A 24,662-nucleotide genomic window follows, 5' to 3' on the forward strand; every position below is an offset into this window, starting at 1 on the left:
TAACCTGTCAACTCTCTGACTAACCTGTCAACTCCCTGACTAACCTGTCAACTCTGACTAACCTGTCAACTCTCTGACTAACCTGTCAACTCTGAGTAACCTGTCAACTCTGAGTAACCTGTCAACTCTCTGAGTAACCTGTCAACTCTCTGAGTAACCTGTTAACTCTCTGAATAACCTGTCAACTCTCTGACTAACCTGTCAACTCTCTGACTAACCTGTCAACTCTCTGAATAACCTGTCAACTCTCTGAATAACCTGTCAACTCTCTGAATAACCTGTCAACTCTCTGACTAACCTGTCAACTCTGACTAACCTGTCAACTCTGACTAACCTGTCAACTCTCTGAATAACCTGTCAACTCTGAGTAACCTGTCAACTCTCTGACTAACCTGTCAACTCTCTGAATAACCTGTCAACTCTGAGTAACCTGTCAACTCTCTGACTAACCTGTCAACTCTCTGAATAACCTGTCAACTCTCTGAGTAACCTGTCAACTCTGACTAACCTGTCAACTCTCTGACTAACCTGTCAACTCTGAGTAACCTGTCAACTCTCTGAGTAACCTGTCAACTCTCTGAATAACCTGTCAACTCTCTGAGTAACCTGTCAACTCTCTGAATAACCTGTCAACTCTCTGACTAACCTGTCAACTCTGACTAACCTGTCAACTCTGACTAACCTGTCAACTCTCTGAATAACCTGTCAACTCTCTGAGTAACCTGTCAACTCTGACTAACCTGTCAACTCTCTGAATAACCTGTCATTTCTCAGTGCCTATATTTTGTTTATAGGTTTTTTGTTTTAAAAATATAGAAAACAGACCTATGGACTGATACATTTACAATAATGTATGTAATTGCAATGACCCCTTATGTAAACAGCCAGCCTGTAATGGCGCTTCATGTTTTCATTGTGGCTTGGGGAATCAATGCTGCTAGGGGTCATCAATGCTGCTAGGGGTCATCAATGCTGCTAGGGGTCATCAATGCTGCTAGGGGTCATCAATGCTGCTGGCGGTCATCAATGCTGCTAGGGGTCATCAATGCTGCTAGGGGGAATCAATGCTGCTAGGGGTCATCAATGCTGCTAGCGGTCATCAATGCTGCTAGGAGGAATCAATGCTGCTAGGGGTCATCAATGCTGCTAGGAGGAATCAATGCTGCTAGGGGTCATCAATGCTGCTAGCAGTCATCAATGTTGCTAGGGGTCATCAATGCTGCTAGGGGTCACAGTTGCACACTGGGGTCTTGTTCAACTTATACCGCCTTCTCAAGAAGTATGCAGCGGTGTGTGTCACCCCCCTCTGATTCTTCCCATAACCACCAGAGTGCCACTGTCCCAGCTGTCAGTAGCTACTCATCATATTGGTCTCTGCTTTCAAATGAGGAATATCTAATGTTCTGTTGGATAACATGAGAGGCGGTCAACGGTTGAGAACAGCTCAGCTATGTGCATCTGTCTCTCATCCCTCAGTTCATTCCTCCAGGGAGCCAGGCTGGCTGGAAGGCACCCTGGACGGCAGGACGGGCCTGATACCGGAGAACTATGTGGAGTTTGTGTAGTCCTGGATCAGGACTGAACTGGAGAGACCACGCAGCTGCACTGTTTCCCTGCAGCTTATTGGAAGTCCGGAGCACAGTGTACTCCCTGCTGTGCATGGTCATGAATCTGGAATTCAGCAGCAGACTCTGTGTGTGTGTGTGTGTGTGTGTGTGTGTGTGTGTGTGTGTGTGTGTGTGTGTGTGTGTGTGTGTGTGTGTGTGTGTGTGTGTGTGTGTGTGTGTGTGTGTGTGTGTGTGTGTGTGTGTGTGTGTGTGTGTGTGTGTGTGTGTGTGTGTGTGTGTGTGTGTGTGTGTGTGTGTGTGTGTGTGTGTGTGTGTGTGTGTGTGTGTGTGTTTTTCATTGTTGCTACAAAAGCTCATTCCCCTGTTCAGACAGTCCTTAGTTCATTGAATTGCACTGCCACTGCTTTTAGTATCTTCTATCATCAGTTGTTGGAACTTAGGAATATGTTTCCATTTTGGGGTGGGAAAAAAGTAATTGGTCTGAGGTTTGGACTGCTGTCCAACTTCTCTTCCTGTGTACTGTCTGTAGGAACAGGGCGGCTGGTAGCCTTGCGGTTAAGAGCGTTGGCCCAGTAACCCAAATGGTCGTTGGTTTGAATCCACAATCTGACTAGATGAAAAGTCTGTTGTGCCCTTGAGCAAGGCACTTAACCCTAATCACTCTGGAGCGTCTGCTAAAATGTCAAATGTCACAATGAATGGAGTTGACTGTGTGGGGGGCTTTCATCTCTAAATGATAGGGGGGTATTTTTCAGCGAGTATCGCTATAAATGTGAGCGCCTTGCCATGGCAAGCCGGTATTCCCCTAGACAAAATAGACCACAGCTGCTGTTGTACCAAACAGTACAGCGGTGGGAGCATATATTAACTCCCGGTTACACACATTTAATAGCTTTTTTTATAAAAAAAATATGGAACTACTGGGTGAAATTGTCTCAAAAAACCTAGAAAGTTAACTGAACTGTTTTCATTAACTGATTTTTTTCTTCTTAACAGGTAGAGTGTAAAAAATGTTTTAATGTGAAACTAGTCCACTTTTGTTATTTATATACATTTTCAAAGCTGAGATCTGAACTGTATTCTTTTAGAGTGTATTAACATTGTAAATACATTTGATAAGGTATCATTTTCTAAGTATCACATTTTGTATTGTAGCATATTAACTGATTTGTTCTTTAGCATCTTAGTTGCTACATTTTTTGTGTCATTGATTTCCTGTCCATTGGGAGCCTGAATATTCTTTCTGATCAAATGAATCATGAACAAGGTTGTATAGAAGATAATCTATTAAAGACCAACATTGAACTCGCAGATCTGTCCTAGTTTCTTCATGCGACAGGGTAGCCTAGGTGGTTAGAGCGTTGGACTAGTAACCGGAAGGTTGCCCCTGAACAGGCAGTTAACCCACTGTTCCTAGGCCGTCATTGAAAATAAGAATTTGTTCTTAACTGACTTGCCGAGTTAAATAAAGGTAAAAATAAATGTCTCAATGCCTTGGGTTTTATAGACCTATTCTGAGCATGTCGTAATGGATGCCAAGGGAACCCCACATTTCTTTCCACGATTAGGATTTTTTTTTTTTATAATTTATTTCGTCTCTGTTTCATAATTTTCCTTCAGTTTAAAAGAGGCTGAATGTATCTCACAGGAGAAAGCATCCGAGCGAGTGAAACAGCGCCACTCTGTCTCTCTACAAGTAGGCCATTTATCTGCTGCTGTCTGGTCCAAACGAGTATGACATTGTTGCCTCCCAAACTGAACGAGCTCAACTGTGTATGGTCCTGGTGCACCAAAAAAAGTGTCAAGAGAAGCCAGTTTTAATTTGGCTTCTATCAAATCCCATCGAATCCCATCGAGAGCATACGTCAGTGACAGAAAAAATGTAATTGTTGCATCTCGTTGAGTTGTCCTCCGATGGCCAGCTAGCCAAATTGTCCCTTTCCTAAATTAGCCATGGATTGAAATAGGGATTTAGACTTGTGGATTTCCTTAATTCTCCATACTGGCCAATGATTATAACGACTATTCTGATCCAACCATTAATTCATACATTGTGCCTCTGGCCTGAGAGGATGGAAGTTGAATATGTAGCTAGATGTAGAATGCTAATGTTAACGAGCTAACGTCCATGAAAGGAAGTTAGGCGAACAAGAATTTTAGCCAGGTACCCTAGGACAAGATATTAAAACGTGTACTGTATGACAGAGTGACAGACCGTTTCGTCAACTTGGAAGAGAGGATGGCATTGGCGTTTCTCTACAAGTAGGGTGAGTCAACATGTTTTTCTACTTGCACAAACACAGAGGAATCAGAACCATGGACAGCCACATCATGTTTCGTTTACATTGAACCAAATTGTTTTTGGTATTATTTAGTTGTCACTATATTAGACTAAGCAGAGGTGATTTAATGACATTGAAATTGAAATAGTGTCTTTATAGTGGAGGCAGATCCTGTTTTCTTTGCGACTTGTGGTAACTCCATGGTTCTAAATCAATAGTTGTTTAGTGGTCCGAAAATGTCAGAAACATTAACTTGCTTGACCATGCTGTAAGTCATGGAACTGTCTGTTACTGGACTGAGGTTGCTCTCCTATTTTGTGATGAAACAAAGGTGTGGTATATCACATCCGCAGTGATTTTACCCACGCACCGTAGACAACCCTAATATAACCATTTTCGATATGAAAAAACGTATTCAAAATAAAGGGAATTCCATCTCATTCCGCAGAGGGCCGAATGTCTGCGTGTTTTTGCCTCCCCCTTTGTACTTGATTGATTAAGGCCACTAATTAGTAAGGAACTCCCCATCACCTGGTTGTGTAGGTCTTAATTGAAAGGAAAACCCCACCTTCTGTGGATACATTTGACACCCGTAGTGTAGAGTATTGGAGCCAAGACATACCTGGGTTGTATTTGTTAGGCACTCATTTTTGTTTTCCGTTGCAAAAGGTTTTGATAAATTGTGCCCAAATAATTTTGACCCTGGCCAGACGAGGATTATGATAACTAAGCTGGCTGATATTAAAGTGACAGTTCACCCCAATTAAAAATGGACCTAATCACAGAGGTGGTAGATTCAATCAATAAGGCCCGAGGGGGTGTTGTATAGGGTCAATAATATACCACGGCTAAGGGCTGTTAAGCACAATGCAACTTGGAGTGCCTTCATACATGCCTTAGCTGTGGTACAGTATGTTGGCCATATACTGTACCACAAACCCCTGAGGTGCCTTATTGGTATTAGAAACTGGTTACCAAGGTAATTAGTAGAACAGTAAACAAAACATTTTGCATCATACTGTGGTATATTGTCTGATTTCACCACTGTTTTTAGCCAATCAGCATCCAGAACTACCCGGTTTATAATCCGTTATCATGCTCCAGATAACTCCTATCCATGACCTCAGTGACTTCAAACCAGCTATGTTAGCAACGTAAGCCCTTTAGAAGTTGAACACAGAATAGGCTTAAGGTCATTTCTCAAATATTTCCTCAGTTGGTGAACAGGTTCCCAGCTCCAGAAAGTTTGATGGAGTCAAAACATTTTATACTACACAGTGATATGGAAATTGTAATTTCCTTTGAAGTTCCTGTTAACTTTAATGTCTGATGTCATCCAACAAACAGAGTTAAGAAAAATGTGTCATTCATCAAGACAAATTTGGAGGCCTAAGAAATGACTTGAGAAATGATTGAGCAACCTTTTATTTTATGAACAGGTTTATCTGGAGAAACATTTGATAATCATCTAGGAGGTCGTGAAGTGAAACTAGAGCAACCAGAACTAGACATTTTAGTCCAACATTTAATCAAATTGGTGAAAATATTGACATTGACAGCGGTAATACAAACTATTTTGTAAACAAATAGACAATGTATATATTCTTTACATTTGGATTACATGTACAGAACTGAAATACAAACAGAACAGACTAATGAAAGCCATATACCAGTGAAATATGATCTGCCCTCAATCTTTAAAGATACTATTTGCATGTATTTTATACAGAAAATACTCTCTCAACCAGTATGAGGTTGAGATGAGGTAGTGAATTAACATATATTTGTAGATTCTTGTAGGCCGTTTTGTGGTTCGTAGACCAAAACAAATCAATCTGAAATGAGGCAGGTCAATATTTAGTGTTTGCAGTGAAAAACTACAATTAATTTTCTTTCACTGCAAAGACTTGAGTACAGACCTACCTCCTTTCCTATTCATTATGAAACGTGGTAGTGCAAATTCTCTGGTAGATTACTTTCACACAAATATCTTTCTTTAAATCTATTTTTAAATGACTGGTTAATCCTCACAGAAATATACAAGAGACCAAAGCCTAGACCATTACAAAATATATTTAAAAATAGGTACTATAATTGGATAATAAGTGCTACTGTAAATGTAACTGGCTGCTTGAATACTTCTGATCTCTCTGCTTTGGCAACTCTGTTGCACTATACAAAATATACTCCAGTCCTTCATCCCCTCCCAAAACCCACATTTTCTAAAACAAAGTGGTCTTTCATATAATCTTTCCCATTGATTTATAGAATTTATATTTTAGTCAGACAACATATTAACACTTTCTAAGTACATATGCAATACATTTATCTTTGTCAAACACAAACCAACAGAAAAATAAAACAATTACTGTCTTACTCATCAAATGCACAAAAAGACAGTAAAATTATTCATATCAAAGAGGATCAAACTGATATTCAAAATGACTGAAAATAGTTTTAAAAGAAATCAATTTTCAAAAGCATTGACAGTTAAGTTTTCCTGAATTTAAACCCACATTTTTATATGGCTCTCTGTCTCCCTTTCGCAAGGCCTTAAGTGAAACTTGTTTGAAAACAAAAAACAAAAAAACATGTGTATAGGAATATACAGGTATTCTGTCAAAAGTTGTCATGAAACATGTATTAATCAAAACTTCAGGGGATGTTACCCTATATGTACGTACATCTACGGCAATACAGTGATCATTAGGATATGATCAAGCTGGTTTGACCAATCGAAGACCAGAACAAGAGACAGTCCTCTAACACTACGTGAAAGTAAACCAAAATATGTCAATCTCCCCCCCAAAACACGTGCAGAGAGCAATCACCAGGGGATCCATCTCACGTGGTCATTCCAGCAGTCTGACTGAAAGGATGACTACATGAGGTAGTTAGACCACATGGCTGCCATTGTTAACAATCCTGGCATAATGATTACAAAGAAGGAGCGTAGAAGTTAGAATAAGGCCAAGTAGAAAGCCTTATAGCAATGATTCTGCACTTGCACTCCAACAGCCATTTTACTTTGGGCTTTTACATGGCATAAGCTGGTGTGTGGCGATTACCTCAAGAGAGAGAGAATGACTTCTAGCGGGGACGGCGAACTTCCTTTTCACAGGGAAATGTGCAGGTCACCATACTTTGATAGCATTACAAAAGACCATTGCAAGTTCAAGAGTCTCAGAGTACAAGTATACAAAATGGCTTGAAAACATTTACATGATCTAGTGAACAACAATCAATACTTGTATTCCTCGTTTAGCTGGTGTACTTATTATTTTTTACCCAATAATATTTTTTATAAAATGAGCACCCTGAAGCATAGAATAATAATGCTTGGACAGCAAAACAATGACACAGTTCTGGTTTGGCACTAGTATAATACATACAGGTGGTGGTAAAAGGGGCCAAACTGAAGAGCTTGTGACATTGTACAGAATTTAAAACTCCCAGAGAATAGTGACTCAGCTTCACGCATCATAAGAAATAGGGTTTGACAACTTTGAAATAAATACATCCGTTTTCATATCATATGAACAAACTTGTTCAGGTCATTACTTTCTGTCCTTTTTGCTCACTCTCTCACTCACAGACAATCATTAGCCACTGCTGCAAACTCCCATCCTATCTCCCTGTAGTAACCAAAAATATATTTTATATTTGAGATTCTTCAAAGTAGCCACACTTTGCCTGGATGACAGCCTTGCTCACTCTTGACATTCTCTCAACCTGATTTTCACTGGTCTATTATTTATTTTTTTGAAAATAGTAAAAATAAAGAAAAACCCTGGACTGACTAATAAGTGTGTCAACTTTTGCCTGGTACTGTAAAGGTTGAACTGATGTTTCACCTATAACAAATGTGAATCTTTTTTTCCCACTGTTGAATTCTGACATTCTGTATGAGACATAAGCCCAGACATGGGCAGGAACCAAATTCTCCTTATGAATAATTAATACCACAAAGCATTATTGATGCTTTTGAGTATAACAACTACCGAAAGGTTGCGGAGAATGAAATTGGACATAAATGTTGGATTTCATTAACTTACATAAGGAGCTCACTCTCGCTAGTTCACTTCTGGGGATCATTAAGTGGCCCACTTGAGAAATGAAACATGGCTGTTAAGAGAACAGAAACTACCATTGTGATTAACAGATAGAAATGCATACAAAAGTGTTTATATTAGATTCCTATGCAAAATACTTGCTTTTGACAGTTTGAGAAGAATAGCTATAGACAGTCTGCAAAGCTAAACCAAAAAAAGGCACGTTTTCCCTTTTCTGATAATCTTGTGTAAAAAAAAAAGAAAAGAGAGCCGGTGTGTGCATGCATAAAATCAATTCAAAATATGAATCTCTTTTCGTTGGTAAAATTTGATTCCTCCAATCTCACAATAATCTACTGTTATGAAGTGATTCACGGTCTAAACACGACTCCAGAACAGTTTTTGTTTGATTCAGAAGGGTCAGGTTGTGACCTGTCGCTCGGTCACTGTGTCATTCTCCTTTGCAAGTTCTATTTCTCCACATGCTCTCTCTACATTAATCCGTACTGGTGGGGGTCCTGGGCCATCTGCAGGGAAAATAGGCGGGTCTGGCTGGCTGGCAGGGGGGCGAGAGCATGGAAGGCAGGGGTTTTAAGGCATTGTGTCATGGTTTAAGGCATGAAACAGAAGTGGCTTGACGCTCCCATCTTTGAATTTCGGTAACTGGTTGCTGATGATCTCAGCCAGCATCTCCGGGAACTCCACGCTCAGGGATTTATTCACAAATGTGTAGAAACAGATCTGCAGGAGGCCCCCCACCATCTGTGGAAACAACAGGGTATTTTTTAGCGGTCTTTCACTAGGCGCAGATTGGCAACAACAGAGCAACACGCAAGGGTGCTTAGCTACTGTTTGGTACAGTGTCAAGCCATCTTTCACATTGATAGCATAGCTGGAAAAGGAAGCTTGTGACACATTCTAATGAGCTCTTCTAACTCAAGAGGTTGACAAATACACATAGAACAACAGTGCAGTCTCAACTGCTCATCATGCATACTGGAACTCTGTAACAGGTTGATTTGTTGGTATGTTGACAAGTAGAATATGTAATATGTGTGTGTGTGTGTGTGTGTGTGTGTTGTGGATGGGGATACTCTTTCATTTCATTGTATTTATTTAGGCAGGATAGGCCAAGCAGTAACACTTTCCATTGTTTACCAGGAAGTCCTGGGTTCCATAAGTCCCTGGAAAACAGTGGCATGTGTTGCTGAATGGTGTTGTATTGCTGTGTGAGCAGGCTAGGTTCAGCCTCAGTCTCACCTCTTGCATGGAGTCCAATAGCTTAGTAAGTTGATAGAACCTCTGCCAGTTCTGGCTGGAGTTCTCTTCCCGCTTGACGATGGCCTTCCCCAGCTCCTTGATGTAGGTCATGCGGATCTCATCAAACACAGCCTGGCTCTTCAATCCATCCTTTGGTACTGTAAGCACAAACGAAGGAGGGCGGTAGGGAGGGAGTAAAACATACAAACAATCTTTTACACATCATGCATTTAAGGCAGTGTGTGTCAATATAGTACTTACAAAAAAGCCATAATGAAAAGCTTGGTATGTAACCTCAATCCATCTACCAACATTCACGCTAGACAATCTGACCTACAGCTAGGCTCGGTAAGGAAGGAGTCTCTTTTGACCCAGAGTCTCCTAGTCTGAACACTGCCCATTATCCTGTCACTACGGTCTCATACACACCACCCACCCCTTCCATATCAACCACAATTAGGTCAATGGAAAATATTCAGAACCACAGGTAACGTCAATGGGTTTTATGCTGTCCCATTCTTCCCTGATGAGAGCCAGATGAAGGATCTACCGTGGACTGCAGGCTTCTGGGATCTTGGAATTAGGCCCAGGCAAAACAACATAGGTGGGAAATTGTCAAATACTCTCCAATTGTCTTATCAGATGAGAAATACAGTGGGGAGAACAAGTATTTGATAACCTGCAAAATCGGCAGTGTTTCCTACTTAAAAAGGCATGTTTATTTATTTATCCGTTATTTTACCAGGTAAGTTGACTGAGAACACGTTCTCAGGAGGGGGATGAATGAGCCAATTGTAAACTGGGGATTATTAGGTGACTGATGGTTTGTGGGCCAGATTGGGAATTTAGCCAGGACACCGGGTTTAACACCACAACTCTTACGATAAGTGCCATGGGATCTTTAATGACCTCAGAGTCAGGACACCCATTTAACGTCCTATCCGAAAGACGGCACTCTACACAGGGCAGTGTCCCCAATCACTGCCCTGGGGCATTGGGATATTGTTATAGACCAGAGGAAAGAGTGCCTCCTACTGGCCCTCCAACACCACTTCAAGCAGCATCTGGTCTCCCATCCAGGAACTGACCAGGACCAACCATACTTAGATTCAGAAGCAAGCCAGCAGTGGTATGCAGGGTGGTATGCTGCTGGCATGTAAACGTCTCATTTTTATCATAGGGACACTTCAACTGTGACAGATGGAATCTAAAACAAAAAAAAACAGAAAATCACAATTCCGGCTCTCAGAGAACTGTTCGATTTTCTTTAAGAAGCCCTCCTGTTCTACACTCATTACCTGTATAAAAGACACATGTCCACACACTCAAACAGACTCCAACCTCTCCACAATGGCCAAGACCAGAGAGCTGACATCAGGGATACAATTGCAGACCTGCACAAGGCTGGGATGGGCTACAGGACAATAGGCAAGCAGCTTGGTGAGAAGGCAACAACTGTTGGCGCAATTATTAGAAAATGGAAGAAGTTCAAGATGACGGTCAATCACCCTCGGTCTGGGGCTCTATGCAAGATCTCAACTCGTGGGGCATCAATGATCATGAGGAAGGTGAGGGATCAGCCCAGAACTACATGGCAGGACCTGTTCAATGACCTGAAGAGAGCTGGGACCACAGTCTCAAAGAAAACCATTAGTAACACACTACGCCGCCATGGATTAAAATCCTGCAGCGCACGCAAGATCCCCCTGCTCAAGCCAGTGCATGTCCAGGCCCATCTGAAGTTTGCCAATGACCATCTGGATGATCCAGAGGAGGAATGGGTGAAGGTCATGTGGTCTGCTTCTTGGTCTAAACTCCACTCGCCGTGTTTCGAGGAAGAAGGATGAGTACAACCCCAAGAACACCATCCCAACTGTGAAGCATGGAGGTGGAAACATAATTTTTTGGGGATGCTTTTCTGCAAAGGGGACAGGACGACTGCACCGTATTGAGGGGAGGATGGATGGGGCCATGTATCGCGAGATCTTGGCCAACAACCTCCTTCCCTCAGTAAGAGCATTGAAGATGGGTCGTGGCTGGGTCTTCCAGCATGACAACAACCCGAAACATACAGCCAAGGAAACTAAGAAGCATCTCAAGGTCCTGGAGTGGCTTAGCCAGTCTCCAAACCTGAAACCAATAGAAAATCTTTGGAGGGAGCTGAAAGTCTGTATTGCCCAGCGACAGCTCCAAAACCTGAAGAAGGTCTGTATGGAGGAGTGGGCCAAAATTCCTGCTGCAGTGTGTGCAAACCTGGTCAAGAACTAAAGTAAACCTATGATCTCTGTAATTCAAACAAAGGTTTCTGTACCAAATATTAAGTTCTGCTTTTCTGATGTATCAAATACTTACGTCATGCAATAAAATGCTAATTAATTACTTAAAAATCATACAATGTGATTTTCTGGATTTTTGTTTTAGATTCCGTCTCTCGCAGTTGAAGTGTACCTATGATAAAAATTACAGACCTCTACATGCTTTGTAAGTAGGAAAACTTGCAAAATCGGCAGTGTATCAAATACTTGTTCTCCCCACTGTACAAATTGGCTTGCCCCTGGTATACTCTTTTTGGTTTGGATATAGTGAGGTTATTTTCCAAACATAGAAGAGAATAATGCCGTAATGACGCCACGTAAAATGTTGCGCTACACGTGCAACACAGCATTCATAACCTAGCCCACAATGTCTGCTGTGTGGATCAAGCCGTCAACAAGTCGAGCAGTCATTTGAAAGGGTAAGAAAAGAAACTCAAAAGGCGAAATCCATTAAAGCCAAGATAATGGAATTAATTTTTTCTTGAAAATCAAGCGTTCTCTCATGGGTGATGTTGGCTTTCGCTGCCTGGTCGAGCACCGGTACACACTACCAAGTGCGCTATTTTTCAGATGTTGCCCTACCGGAGTTACACAGTGATAGCGTCACTTCTATTAGCTTCAAGACATACATAGTATGGAACGATGTTTGGGTCTTTGCGTGTCAAAAAAGATACAGTAGCACTGTCAAAGCTTTTAAAAAAGTCTGCAAACAAGCAAACACCGGCCACGAATTATGTGTTTACAATACCGCATTGGTAATAAAGCATCATTTGTTCGACCGCAACTTCTGGGGTAGCTTATTCTTAGCAATGATTTAGGAATCCTTGTGAGTAAGTATTAGCTAGGTTGCTACTTGTTGTTCACCTATTGAAATTGAACTTCAGTTCATGAAAATAAATAGCAAGCCAGATAGCCAAAGCTAACGTTATGAACAGCCAGCTAGCTTCATCTGGCTAGTGAGGCTTGACTGGACTTTGTTGTGAAGCTATCCACAATAAGGATTAGGCACAAGAGTGAAATTTGCAGTTTGCCTTCAAAATAAAAGTATGTCATTGACAGTGATGCAAATTAATACAAATAGTAGAATTATGCCATAGTTTTATTGTGGCTAATTCTTATTGTGGCTAGCTTCACATAGATGGGTCATTAATCCATTAATCCGCGAGACAACTTTACCAGCATCATAGCATACGTATCGATGTTTAGATGAAAGTGTTATCAATCTGTAATAACTATCAAAAAAACTTAATGAACGTGTTACATGTGACGTGCAGTCATATTTCAGGTCCTTTTTGGTCAACAAGCTTATTTGACAAGTCAAATAGTGTTATCTACTGGTCATTGTTTTCTTTTTGACACGCAAAGACCCAAAAGGCGTTCCATAGAAATCCTGGTTGAGAATGAAAATACTGAACGAACAAACAACGAAACAGCACAGCAAGTAAGTGAAAGAAATATGTTTTGATTATGTTTTACTGGTAATGGGGACATAGGTAAATGCCAACAAAATTTAAAAAAATGGTCAGTGTGGTGTGTATGTAACCTTTTTAATTGGCAAGTCAGTTAAGAACAAATTCTTATTTACAATGACGGCCTACCCTGGACGATGCTGTGCCAATTGTGCGCCGCCCTATGGGACTCCCAATCACAGCCGGATGTGATGCAGCCTGGATTCGAACTAGGGACTGTAATGGCGCCTCTTGCACTGAGATGCCGTGCCTTAGACCGCTGCATCCATGTGTGTGTGTTAACTATTTAACTGTACTAGAATGCTTAAAAGGCTGCTAAGATGTTTTATATTGGTTATCGGTATCGGGTTTTTTGGCAAGGAAAATATTGGATATCGGTATCGGCCAAAAATGTCATCAAATCCAAATAACATTTTATTTGTCACATACACATGGTTAGCAGATGTTAATGCGAGTATAGTGAAATGCTTGTGCTTCTAGTTCCGACCATGCAGTAATATCTAACAAGTAATCTAACCTAACAATTTCACAAGTGTAAAGGAATGAATACGAATATGTACATACAAATATATGAATGAGTGATGGCCGAACAGCATAGGCAAGATGCAGTAGATGGTATAGAGTACAGTGCATACATATGAGATGAGTAATGTAGGGTATGAAAACATTATATAAAGTGGCATTGTTTAGTGGCTAGTGATACATTTAATTACATCAAGATGGCAAGATGCAGTAGATGGTATAGAGTAGAGTGCATACATATGAGATGAGTAAAGTAGGGTATGTAAACATCATATAAATTGGGTATGTAAACATCAACTGGCATTGTTTAAAGTGGCTAGTGATAACTTTATTACAAAAATAATTCAATTATTAAAGTGGCTAGAGTTGAGTCAGTATGTTGGCAGCAGCCACAATGTTAGTGATGGCTGTTTAACAGTCTGATGGCCTTGAGATAGAAGTTGTTTTTCAGTCTCTCGGTCCCCGCTTTGATGCACCTGTACTGACCTCACCTTCTGGATGATCGCGGGGTGAACAGGCAGTGGCTCGGGTGGTTGTTGTCCTTGATGATCTTTTTGGCCTTCCTGTGACATCGGGTGGTGTAGGTGTCCTGGAGGGCAGGCAGTTTGCCCCCGGTGATGCGTTGTGCAGACCGCACTACCCTCTGGAGAGCCTTACGGTTATGGGCAGAGCAGCTGCCGTACCAGGCGGTGATACAACCCGACAGGATGCTCTCGATTGTGCATCTGTAAAAGTTTGAGAGTGTTTTTGTTGACTTGAAGAGGCGCTGCTGCGCCTTGTTTACCACGCTGTCTGTGTGGGTGGACCATTTCAGATTGTCCGTGATGTGTACGCCAAGGAACTTAAAACTTTCCACCCTCTCCACTGTCCCGTCAATGTGGATAGGGGGGTGCTCCCTCTGCTGTTTCCTGAAGTCCACGATCATCTCCTTTGTTTTGTTGACATTGAGTGTGAGGTTATTTTCCTGAAACCATACTCCGAGGGCCCTCACCTCCTCCCTGTAGGCCGTCTCATCGCTGTTGGTAATCAAGCCTACCACTGTAGTGTCGTCTGCAAACTTGATGATTGAGTTGGAGGCGTGCATGGCTATGCAGTCGTGGGTGAACAGGGAGTACAGGAGAGGGCTGAGAATGCACCCTTGTGGGGGACCCAGTGTTGAGGATCAGCGGGGTGGAGATGTTGTTACCTACCATCACCATCTGGGGGGTGGCCATCAGGAAGTCCAGGACCCAGTTGCACAGGGCGGAGTCGAGACCCAGGGTCTCAAACTTAATGACGAGTTTGGAGGGTACTATTTATTTATTTTATTTCACCTTTATTTAACCAGGTAGGCTAGTTGAGAACAAGTTCTCATTTACAACTGCGACCTGGCCAAGATAAAGCATAGAACATCTGCTATCTAGATTTGGGTAAAGGAGAAGCTGGGGAGGCTTGGGCGAGTAGCTACGGGTGGGGGGCAGAGCTGTTTGCCGAGGTTGGAGTAGCCAGGAGGAAGACATGGCCAGCCGTTGAGAAATGCTTGAAGTTTTCGATTATCATGGATTTATCGGTGGTGACCGTGTTACCTAGCCTCAGTGCAGTGGGCAGCTGGGAGGAGGTACTCTTGTTCTCCATGGACTTTACAGTGTCCCAGAACTTTTTGGAGTTAGAGCTACAGGATGCAAATTTCTTCTTGAAAAAGCTGGCCTTTGCATTCCTGACTGACTGCGTGTATTGGTTCCTGACTTCCCTGAACAGTTGCATATCGCGGGGACTATTCGATGCTATTGCAGTCCGCCACAGGATGTTTTTGTGCTGTTCGAGGGCAGTCAGGTCTGGAGTGAACCAAGGGCTATATCTGTTCTTAGTTCTGCATTTTTTGAACGGAGCATGCTTATCTAAGATGGTGAGGAAGTTACTTTTAAAGAATGACCAGGCATCCTCAACTGACGGGATGAGGTCAAAATCCTTCCAGGATACCCGGGCCAGGTCGATTAGAAAGGCCTGCCCGCTGAAGTGTTTTAGGGAGCGTTTGACAGTGATGAGGGGTGGTCGTTTGACTGCGGACCCGTAGCGGATACAGGCAATGAGGCAGTGATTTCTGAGATCCTGACTGAAGACAGCGGAGGTGTATTTGGAGGGCCAGTTGGTCAGGATAACGTCTATGAGGGTGCCCTTGTTTACAGATTTATGGTTGTACCTGATGGGTTCCTTGATGATTTGTGTGAGATTGAGGGCATCTAGCTTAGATTGTAGGACTGCCGGGGTGTTAAGCATATCCCAGTTTAGGTCACCTAACAGAACAAACTCTGAAGCTAGATGGGGGGCGATCCATTCACAAATGGTGTCCAGGGCACCGCTGGGAGCTGAGGGGGGTCGGTAGCAGGCGTTAGTTGGGTATGGAAATCTCAGAATTTTTGGTGGCCTTCCTAAGCCAGGATTCAGACACGGCAAGGACATCAGGGTTGGCAGAGTGTGCTAAAGCAGTGAGTAAAACAAACTTAGGGAGGAGGCTTCTGATGTTGACATGCATGAAACCAAGGCTTTTTCGATCACAGAAGTCAACAAATGAGGGTGCCTGGGGACATGCAGGGCCTGGGTTTACCTCCACATCACCCGCGGAACAGAGGAGGAGTAGGATGAGGGTGCGGCTAAAGGCTATCAAAACTGGTCGCCTAGAGCGTTGGGGACAAAGAATAAAAGGAGCAGATTTCTGGGTGTGGTAGAATATATTCAGGGCATAATGCGCAGACAGGGGTATGGTGGGGTGCGGGTACAGCAGAGGTAAGCCCAGGCACTGGGTGATGATAAGAGAGGTTGTGTCTCTGGACATGCTGGTTGTAATGGGTGAGGTCACCGCATGTGTGGGAGGTGGGACAAAGGAGGTATCAGCGGTATGAAGAGTGGAACTAGGGGCTCATTGTAAACTAAAACAATGATAACTAACCTGAACAACAGTTAGAAGGCATATTGACATTTGAGAGAGACATACAGCGAGGCATAAAGTAATCGCAGGTGTTGATTGGGAGAGCTAGCTAAAACAACAGGTGAGACAACAACAGCTAATCAGCTAACACAACAACAGCAGGTAAAATGGTGATGACTAGGCAGAGAGGGTCGGATTAACTACACACAGAGCCTGAATTCGCGGCTGGGGCCGAAAGATAAAAATAAATAAACAGAATGGAGTACCGTGATTAATGGACAGTTCAGCAGTCATCAGCTATGTAGCCAAGTGATCATAGTGTCCAGGGGGCAGCAGTAGATGGAACAGGGAAGCCGCCACTACGTTAGCACGTGGGCGACACAGCGTTTAAAGTTAGTAGCCCGAGGATAGTAGGAGCGTCTGCTCCGACGGAGGCCGGTTGAAGGCACAGCGGATGGAGTATTCGTCGGCAGACCAGTCATGGTGGTGCGGCGGGGTGCCGTGTTGACAGAGAATCCAAGCCAGATGGCGAAAGAGGTATTGTAGAATTTAGTTTGCTAGCCGGTAGATGCGCCTGGCTCACGGCTAACACGTGCTAGCCAATCGGTAGCAGCGGTGATCCGGTGCCAAGGTCCAGAGTTTACAGCAAGGATCCGGTGGAGTATTGGGCTCTAGCCGTGTATGAGTGGGGTTCGGGTGAACAGCTGAGTAGGCCGGGAGGTGGGCCTCAGGGAGAGCTAGCTAGCTGCAAGCTAGCTGTGAAGATCAGAAGTAGTGGTCCAGGGATTACGGCAGGAATCCGGCGTTGTTGTGGAGAGACAGTCCGATTCTGGTAGACTAGCGAGTATTATCCAGGCTAAAAACAGGGCTGGTAAAAGCCGCTAGCAGTGGCTAACACTGACAATGACTAAATAGCTTGTAGCTAATTAGCTGGTTAGCTTCTGGAGGTTCTTGAATGTGTTCTAAAATTGAAAATAATAGCGATTCCGTATCACATTGGGTGAGGCAGGTTACCGGAATGTATAATCGAATTAAAAATCGAAAAGAGATTGAAAATAAATTGAAATATAAATACAAAAAATACAAAAAAATACAAAAGTACACGAGAGGACAAACAAACACGTCTTCACTGCGATCACTATGGTGTTAAATGCTGAGCTGTAATCGATGAACAGCATTCTTACATAGGTATTCATCTTGTCCAGATGGGTTAAGGCAGTGTGCAGTGTGATTGCGTCGTCTGTGGACCTATTGGGGCGGTAAGCAAATTGGAGTGGGTCTTGGGTGTCAGGTAGGGTGGAGGTGATATGGTCCTTGACTAGTCTCACAAAGCACTTCATGATGACGGAAGTGAGTGCTACAGGGCGGTAGTCATTTAGCTCCGTTACCTTAGCTTTCTTGGGAATGAGAACAATGGTGGCCCTCATATCGGTGAATCACAACTAACAGGAGATATGTCTATAGGTGGGTAGTTACACTTCTCAAAGGTCACTGAATTGGTGCAACTTGGTCAGATTGAGGGATTTCACCATTTTTGGATTGTATGGATTTAAACAATGACTATACATTGTACAACGCTCCACAATATGTATTTATAATATACCGCGGATAGTTAGAGGTGTTATGGTGCATTCAGCACTCCAACCAGAGCTGGAGTGGAGTGGAGCAGAGCCCAATTTGACTGGAGTGCGACGTGAGAGTCCAAAGGCTGGAGCGTCGGCTTTCAATTCCGCTCCAATAGTGTTCCATTAGGGTGCTTGGGGCTCCCGAGTGGCACAGCGGTCTAAGGCAATGCATCTCAGTCCTAGAGGCGTCACTACAGACCCTGGTTCAATTGCAGCCTGTATCACAACCGGCCGTGATTGGGAGTCCCATAGGGCGGCGCACAATTGGCCCAACGTCGTCCGGGTTAGGGTTTGGCCGGGGTAGGCCGTCATTGTAAATGAGAATTTGTTCTTAACTGACTTGCCTAGTTAAATAAAGGTTCGCTAGCTCTGGGCATGCCTGGCCCAGCATGCATTTGTGTGCTGCTATAGCCCCCCTTGCTTTAGCTACTGTGATGGAGTAGCTAAATATTTTCATAAAGAAATTGATTAAATATACAGGTGCAAAATCAAGGTGACTTACAAAGATGAGGAGCAAGAGAGAGAGAGTGCAGTGATCTAATGTTCACAACTAAAGAGTCATTGAGGAATCTGAAAAGACACATATTCCGAAAGCACGATGGTGTACTTGTTACATACACATGCTAAAATAAAGGAACGAGTTGGGTAGCTAAGTAAGTGTGTCATTGTAGCAAAGTATTTATAAACTAAAAAACAGACCTCTTAAAAGTTTCCTTAATTTTTGTTCTATAATCTACAGTTGAAGTCGGAAGTTTACATACACTTAGGTTGGAGTCATTCCACAAATTTCTTGTTAACAAACTATAGTTTTGCCAAGTCGGTTAGGACATCTAATTTGTGCATGACAAGTAATTTTTCCAACAATTGTTTACAGACATATTATTTAATTTATAATTCACTGCATCACAATTCCAGTGTGTCAGAAGTTTACATACACTTAAGTTGACTGTGCCTTTAAATAGCTTGGAAAATTCCATAAAATTGGCTTTAGAAACTTCTGATGGGCTAATTGACATAATTTGAGTCAATTGGAGGTGTACCTGTGGATGTATTTTAAGGCCTACCTTCAAACTCAGTGCCTCTTTGCTTGACATCATGGGAAAATCAAAAGAAATCAGCCAAGACCGAAAAGTGCGAAAAGTGCAAATCAATCCTGGAACAACGGCAAAGGACCTTGTGAAGATGCTGGAGAAAACAGGTACAAAAGTATCTATATCCACAGTAAATGGGGACAAAGATCGTACTTTTTGCAGAATTGTCCTCTGGTCTGATGAAACAAAAATAGAACTGTTTGGCCATCATTATGTTTGCAGGAAAAAGGGGGAGGCTTGCAATCCGAAGAACACCATCCCAACTGTGAAGCACGGGGGTGGCAGTATCATGTTATGGGGGTGCTTTGCTGCAGGAGGGACTGGTGCACTTCCCAAAATAGGAGGAAAATTACATGGCTATATTGAAGCAGAATCTCAAGACATCAGTCAGGAAGTTAAAGCTTGGTTGCAAATGGGTCTTCCAAATGGACAATGACCCCAAGCATACTTCCAAGACTGAGCCTAATAAGGCATTTTTCATTTAATTAGCATTTCATTTTAAGTTAGTTACAACCTATATGAGCACTCTATAGACCACAATGATTTAATACAACAACATTTTGTTTAAATGTTGAGCGCTTAATGTCCCTAACTCCCTAACCAGCCTAGTGTGTCACACTCAAATGATTCACAATGCATTTCTTTGTAGGCTATATTCTAGAAAATAATTTAAATAATATAGCCTAAATAATTCATTTTAGTTCCTTCTTAGGCTCCCTGTCTGGCTCCTGACCTATTTAGTATTTATATGCTGTTTAATGTGACATTGTAGCCTATTTCTTACATTCACTTGTTTAATATAATCATTTTTTATTCAAATCATATGGTTTGGTTTCAATATTTCACAACCAAATGGTAGGTCCAGGTAGTCACAAGAATGAATGGCTTTTGGTTAAATTGTGATTTTAATGAATGGAACAGCCGTTTCTTTTCCTGTGAGTGAGGAGCGGATTTTAGCGGAGCGGTTGAAAGGGACGTGGAGCGGGATTTCCGCCCGCTGCTCACATACTCAGCCTCCAACTGGTAATTACTAGTTAAATCTGCCATGAATCCTTGTTACAGGGGGTATAGAAGCTTGTTGTGTGCAACAGGAAGTGGCAATTGAATACAAGCTTCACAAAATTTCTAGCCGGTCTCACTATGGGGTTGAAGTGTTTTTCTCAACCCACTCAGTTTTCCGCACAAAACACCAGACAAAAATGGCCAAAAGGAGTAGAACTAGCTCACCCGCTTTTACAATATGATGTGGCTATTTTTTTTACGACAAGTTTCACCATTTTAAAGTTCAGTTCACCTCACAGGGTTAATTGACCAAAAAATTTGGGACAGATAACTAATACAATGACTGTCAAAGCAACAAACTAAGGCTTTACAGTAGCTAAGTTTCCATCCAATAGAGTCAGTTAGAGAGTCAGTAGCTAGGTTTCCATCCAATAGGGTCAGTTAGAGAGTCAGTAGCTAGGTGTCCATCCAATAGGGTCAGTTAGAGAGTCAGTAGCTAGGTTTCCATCCAATAGGGTCAGTTAGAGAGTCAGTCAGTAGCTAGGTTTCCATCCAATAGGGTCAGTTAGAGAGTCAGTCAGTAGCTAGGTTTCCATCCAATAGGGTCAGTTAGAGAGTCAGTCAGTAGCTAGGTTTCCATCCAATAGGGTCAGTTAGAGAGTCAGTAGCTAGGTGTCCATCCAATAGGGTCAGTTAGAGAGTCAGTAGCTAGGTTTCCATCCAATAGGGTCAGTTAGAGAGTCAGTCAGTAGCTAGGTTTCCATCCAATAGGGTCAGTTAGAGAGTCAGTCAGTAGCTAGGTTTCCATCCAATAGGGTTAGTTAGAGAGTCAGTCAGTAGGTAGGTTTCCATCCAATAGGGTCAGTTAGAGAGTCAGTAGCTAGGTTTCCATCCAATAGGGTCAGTTAGTGAGTCAGTAGCTAGGTTTCCATCCAATAGGGTCAGTTAGTGAGTCAGTAGCTAGGTTTCCATCCAATAGGGTCAGTTAGTGAGTCAGTAGCTAGGTTTCCATCCAATAGGGTCAGTTAGAGAGTCAGTAGCTAGGTTTCCATCCAATAGGGTCAGTTAGAGAGTCAGTCAGTAGCTAGGTTTCCATCCAATAGGGTTAGTTAGAGAGTCAGTCAGTAGGTAGGTTTCCATCCAATAGGGTCAGTTAGAGAGTCAGTAGCTAGGTTTCCATCCAATAGGGTCAGTTAGTGAGTCAGTAGCTAGGTTTCCATCCAATAGGGTCAGTTAGTGAGTCAGTAGCTAGGTTTCCATCCAATAGGGTCAGTTAGTGAGTCAGTAGCTAGGTTTCCATCCAATTGGTGACAGACTTTCATGCAAATATTCTAAAATATGCTTTCAAAAAAAGCGCATTTTCCCACAACTGACTTGTTGCAGATAAAAGTCGCACACAATATGTACTTTTTCACTGAAGTTTTCATGAACCAAATAAAAATCTAATGTTCAATGTGTTTTCATCACATTTTCAACTCTATCAACAGATGTCACAAAAACTGTTGCGTTACATAGCAAATGGGCCTACTCTGGTCTTGGCACGTGTTCTAGCCAACAGCTCCCAGATACAGTGCGGGTAGGTTAGTCTACATGATGAGATTGCCGTTTTGACAAATAAAAACAATCAAAGCATTGAACATCATGTCACCAGAATAAGACACTGGACATTTATTGTAAAGGAGCATCAAGCGCATACATACCATGCACTTTCTTCACCCTGTGAATTTCATCATCATTTGTTTTATCTAAAGGAGTTTCCACAACAATTTCTCGCATAATACATTTTACCGACACAAAAAGTTCCCACCATTTCAAATGAAGAAATGTTCTTAACAGCTGTCATGATATTTTTATTTTATATACGTCCCTTACTCGCATAAAAACTGGATGGAAACGTGGTTACTGATGGTGAAAACTTAGGAAACATTTTGGGGTTAAGTGGGTTAAAATCTTCCTAGAAGACACAAATGGAGCATGGAGGGACATGTCAAAATGCACCCTTTTTACATAGATTTTTTTTACTCAATATTGGTTCAGAATTTCTATTTAAAATAGCAAAGGGACAACATTTTTGTGGAATGACCCAGGTCTATAATAGCAGGCAATATGTCTACATCGATCAAAAATGGTCCTCTTGTGTATTTCCTTGACATTTCCAGATCCAATTATGTGGATATCATTATTGATGAGACAAAAATAAAACGTGAAAACGTCTGTCGGTCCTGTGTGAGAGGAAATCAAGGATGATTGCTCACTGGTAAAAAAAAAAAAAAGCACAGCGCTGTCTGTAAATGTCATTTTAATTCCCCTAAGAAGCAATCAAAAGGCAAGTGTGTGCTCCTTTCAACACTACTCACTGAGTAATTTGAAAGCCTTTAAAAGCTTTGTTCCCCAGTCAATAAGCAGTGTCTTCTGCTTAAATATGTTTTGGTAATGGTTTGTCATGCTGGGACTTTCTTTTACAGAGGCCTCATTTGTACAAAGCTAATTGAAAAAACTGAAGGTTCAGTTGTCTGTCTGGATGAACTCCTCTTCTGTACTTTGAGACGTCCAAACATCTGCTTTTCCCCAGCCTGTTCCTTTCAAACGGTGTTGGACTGCTATAATGAATAACTGTTTAAATCTCCAGGGGGGCAGCTCCCGCTCAGCCCAGTCCAGCTCTTCTCTGTCCTGGCACCCCAATGGTGGAACAAGCTTCTCCCTAACGTCAGGACAGCGGAGTCCCTACCCATCTTCTGAAAATGTCTCAAACCCTACCTCTTCAGAGTATCTAACTTAAATCCCACGGCATGTGGTTGTCTCAACTGGCCATTTTAAGATTAATGCATTCATTTTAAGTCGCTCTGGATAAGAGCACCTGCTAAATTACTAAAATTATTCAGGTAATATTTTTATGTAATACTTTTACAAATATGACAATGAAAAACATAGTATACAAATCATAATGTATAACTAAGAATCACTGTAAATGTTGTACTGTACCTGTGCTGAGCAGCAGTAGGACTTTCATACACAGGTACTCGTCATAGGACACCTGCAGCCTCACAAACTCAGTTGAAATCTTCAGCATCTGCTCACACTGGTCGGTCATGTATGGCAACTTCATCCTCTCACTGACACACACACACGCACACACACACACACACGATAATCAACACCTGTTTCCATCTGCAATCGACATAGTGTAATGAATGTTCCGCCTATGATACAGCTGGAGAAACAGAGCGTTGACACTCTGGGCTGTGAAATCAGCCCTTATTGGATGGACAGTATGTCCTTTCTCTTCACTCTGTCCAGGATATATATACAGTACCAGTCAAAGGTTTGGACACACCTACTCATTCAAGGGTTTTTATTTATTTTCTACATTGTAGAATAATAGTGAAGACAATAGTGAACTATGAAATAACCCATTTGGAATCATGTAGTAACCAAAAAAAGTGTTATTTGTGATTCTTCAAAGAAGCCACCCTTTGCCAAAAGTGTACAATGCTGTCATCAAGGCATTCTTTCAACCAGCTTCACCTGGAATGCTTTAACAGTCCTGAAGAAGTTCCCACATATGCTGAGCACTTGTTGGCTGCTTTTCCTTCACTCTGCGGTCCAACTCATCCCAAATCATCTCATCTCATTTAGGTTGAGGTTGGGTGATTGTAGAGGCCAGGTCATCTGATGCAGCACTCCATCACTCTCCTTATTGGCCAAATAGCCCTTACACACCCTGGAGGGAAGTGTGTTGGGTCATTGTCCTGTTGAAAAACAAATGATAGTCCCACTAAGCGCAAACCAGATGGGATGGCGTATCGCATGCTGGTTAAGTTTGGCTTGAATTCTAAATAAATCCGTGACAGTTTCACCAGCAGAGCACCCCTACACCATCACACCTCCTCCATGCTTCACGGTGGGAACCACACATGCAGAAATCATCCGTTCACCTACTCTGCGTCTCACACGGCAATTGGAACCAAGACACAGCAATTGGAACCAAAAATCTCAATTTGGACTCATCAGACAAAAGGACAGGATTTCCACTGGTCTAATGTCCATTCCTCGTGTTTCTTGGCCCAAGTAAGTATCTTCTTCTTATTGGTGTCCTTTAGTATAGGTTTCTTTGCAGCAATTCAACAATGAAGGCCTGATTCACACAGTCTCCCCTGAACAGTTGATGTTGAGATGTGTCTGTTACTTGAACCCTGTGAAGCATTTATTTGGGCTGTAATTTCTGGTAACTCTAAATGAGCTTATCCTCTGCAGCAGAGGTAACTCTGGGTCTTCCTTTCCTGTGGCGGTCCATTCTTGAAATTTTCCGGATTGATTGACCTTCATGTCTTAAAGTAATTGACTGTCGTTTCTCTTTGCTTATTTGAGCTGTTCTTGCTATAATATTTTTTATTTTATTTTACCTTTATTTAACCAGGTAGGCAAGTTGAGAACAAGTTCTCATTTACAACTGCGACCTGGCCAAGATAAAGCAAAGCAGTTCGACACATACAACCACAGAGTTACACATGGAGTAAACAAACATACAGTGAATAAAACAGTAATAAAAATAAGTCTATATACAATGTGAG

General features: G+C 42.2%; 2 protein-coding genes across 4 annotated transcripts in view; one reads left to right on the top strand and one right to left on the bottom strand.

Moving 5' to 3' along the window:
- Positions 1–2,879, top strand: part of LOC109873369 (rho GTPase-activating protein 26) — a 156,378-nt gene extending 153,499 nt beyond the window's left edge. The window contains 1 exon segment of the mRNA XM_031807957.1: positions 1,477–2,879. Within this exon segment, the coding sequence (XP_031663817.1) occupies positions 1,477–1,565 (89 nt within the window). The 3' untranslated portion in view covers positions 1,566–2,879.
- A 2,380-nt stretch (positions 2,880–5,259) lies between these two features.
- The window catches only part of LOC109873133 (glucocorticoid receptor), a 114,847-nt gene continuing 95,444 nt past the window's right edge, over positions 5,260–24,662 (bottom strand). For all 3 annotated transcript variants that reach the window (XM_020464687.2, XM_020464685.2, XM_020464686.2), the window contains 3 exons: positions 23,074–23,204; positions 9,163–9,320; positions 5,260–8,664 (listed from right to left, as the gene is read on the bottom strand). In XM_020464687.2, the coding sequence (XP_020320276.1) occupies positions 8,494–8,664; positions 9,163–9,320; positions 23,074–23,204 (460 nt within the window). In that variant the 3' untranslated portion in view covers positions 5,260–8,493. The remainder of the gene's footprint in view (positions 8,665–9,162; positions 9,321–23,073; positions 23,205–24,662) is intronic.

This window comes from Oncorhynchus kisutch, linkage group LG28, assembly GCF_002021735.2.
Source record: "Oncorhynchus kisutch isolate 150728-3 linkage group LG28, Okis_V2, whole genome shotgun sequence".
Taxonomy (NCBI): domain Eukaryota; kingdom Metazoa; phylum Chordata; class Actinopteri; order Salmoniformes; family Salmonidae; genus Oncorhynchus; species Oncorhynchus kisutch.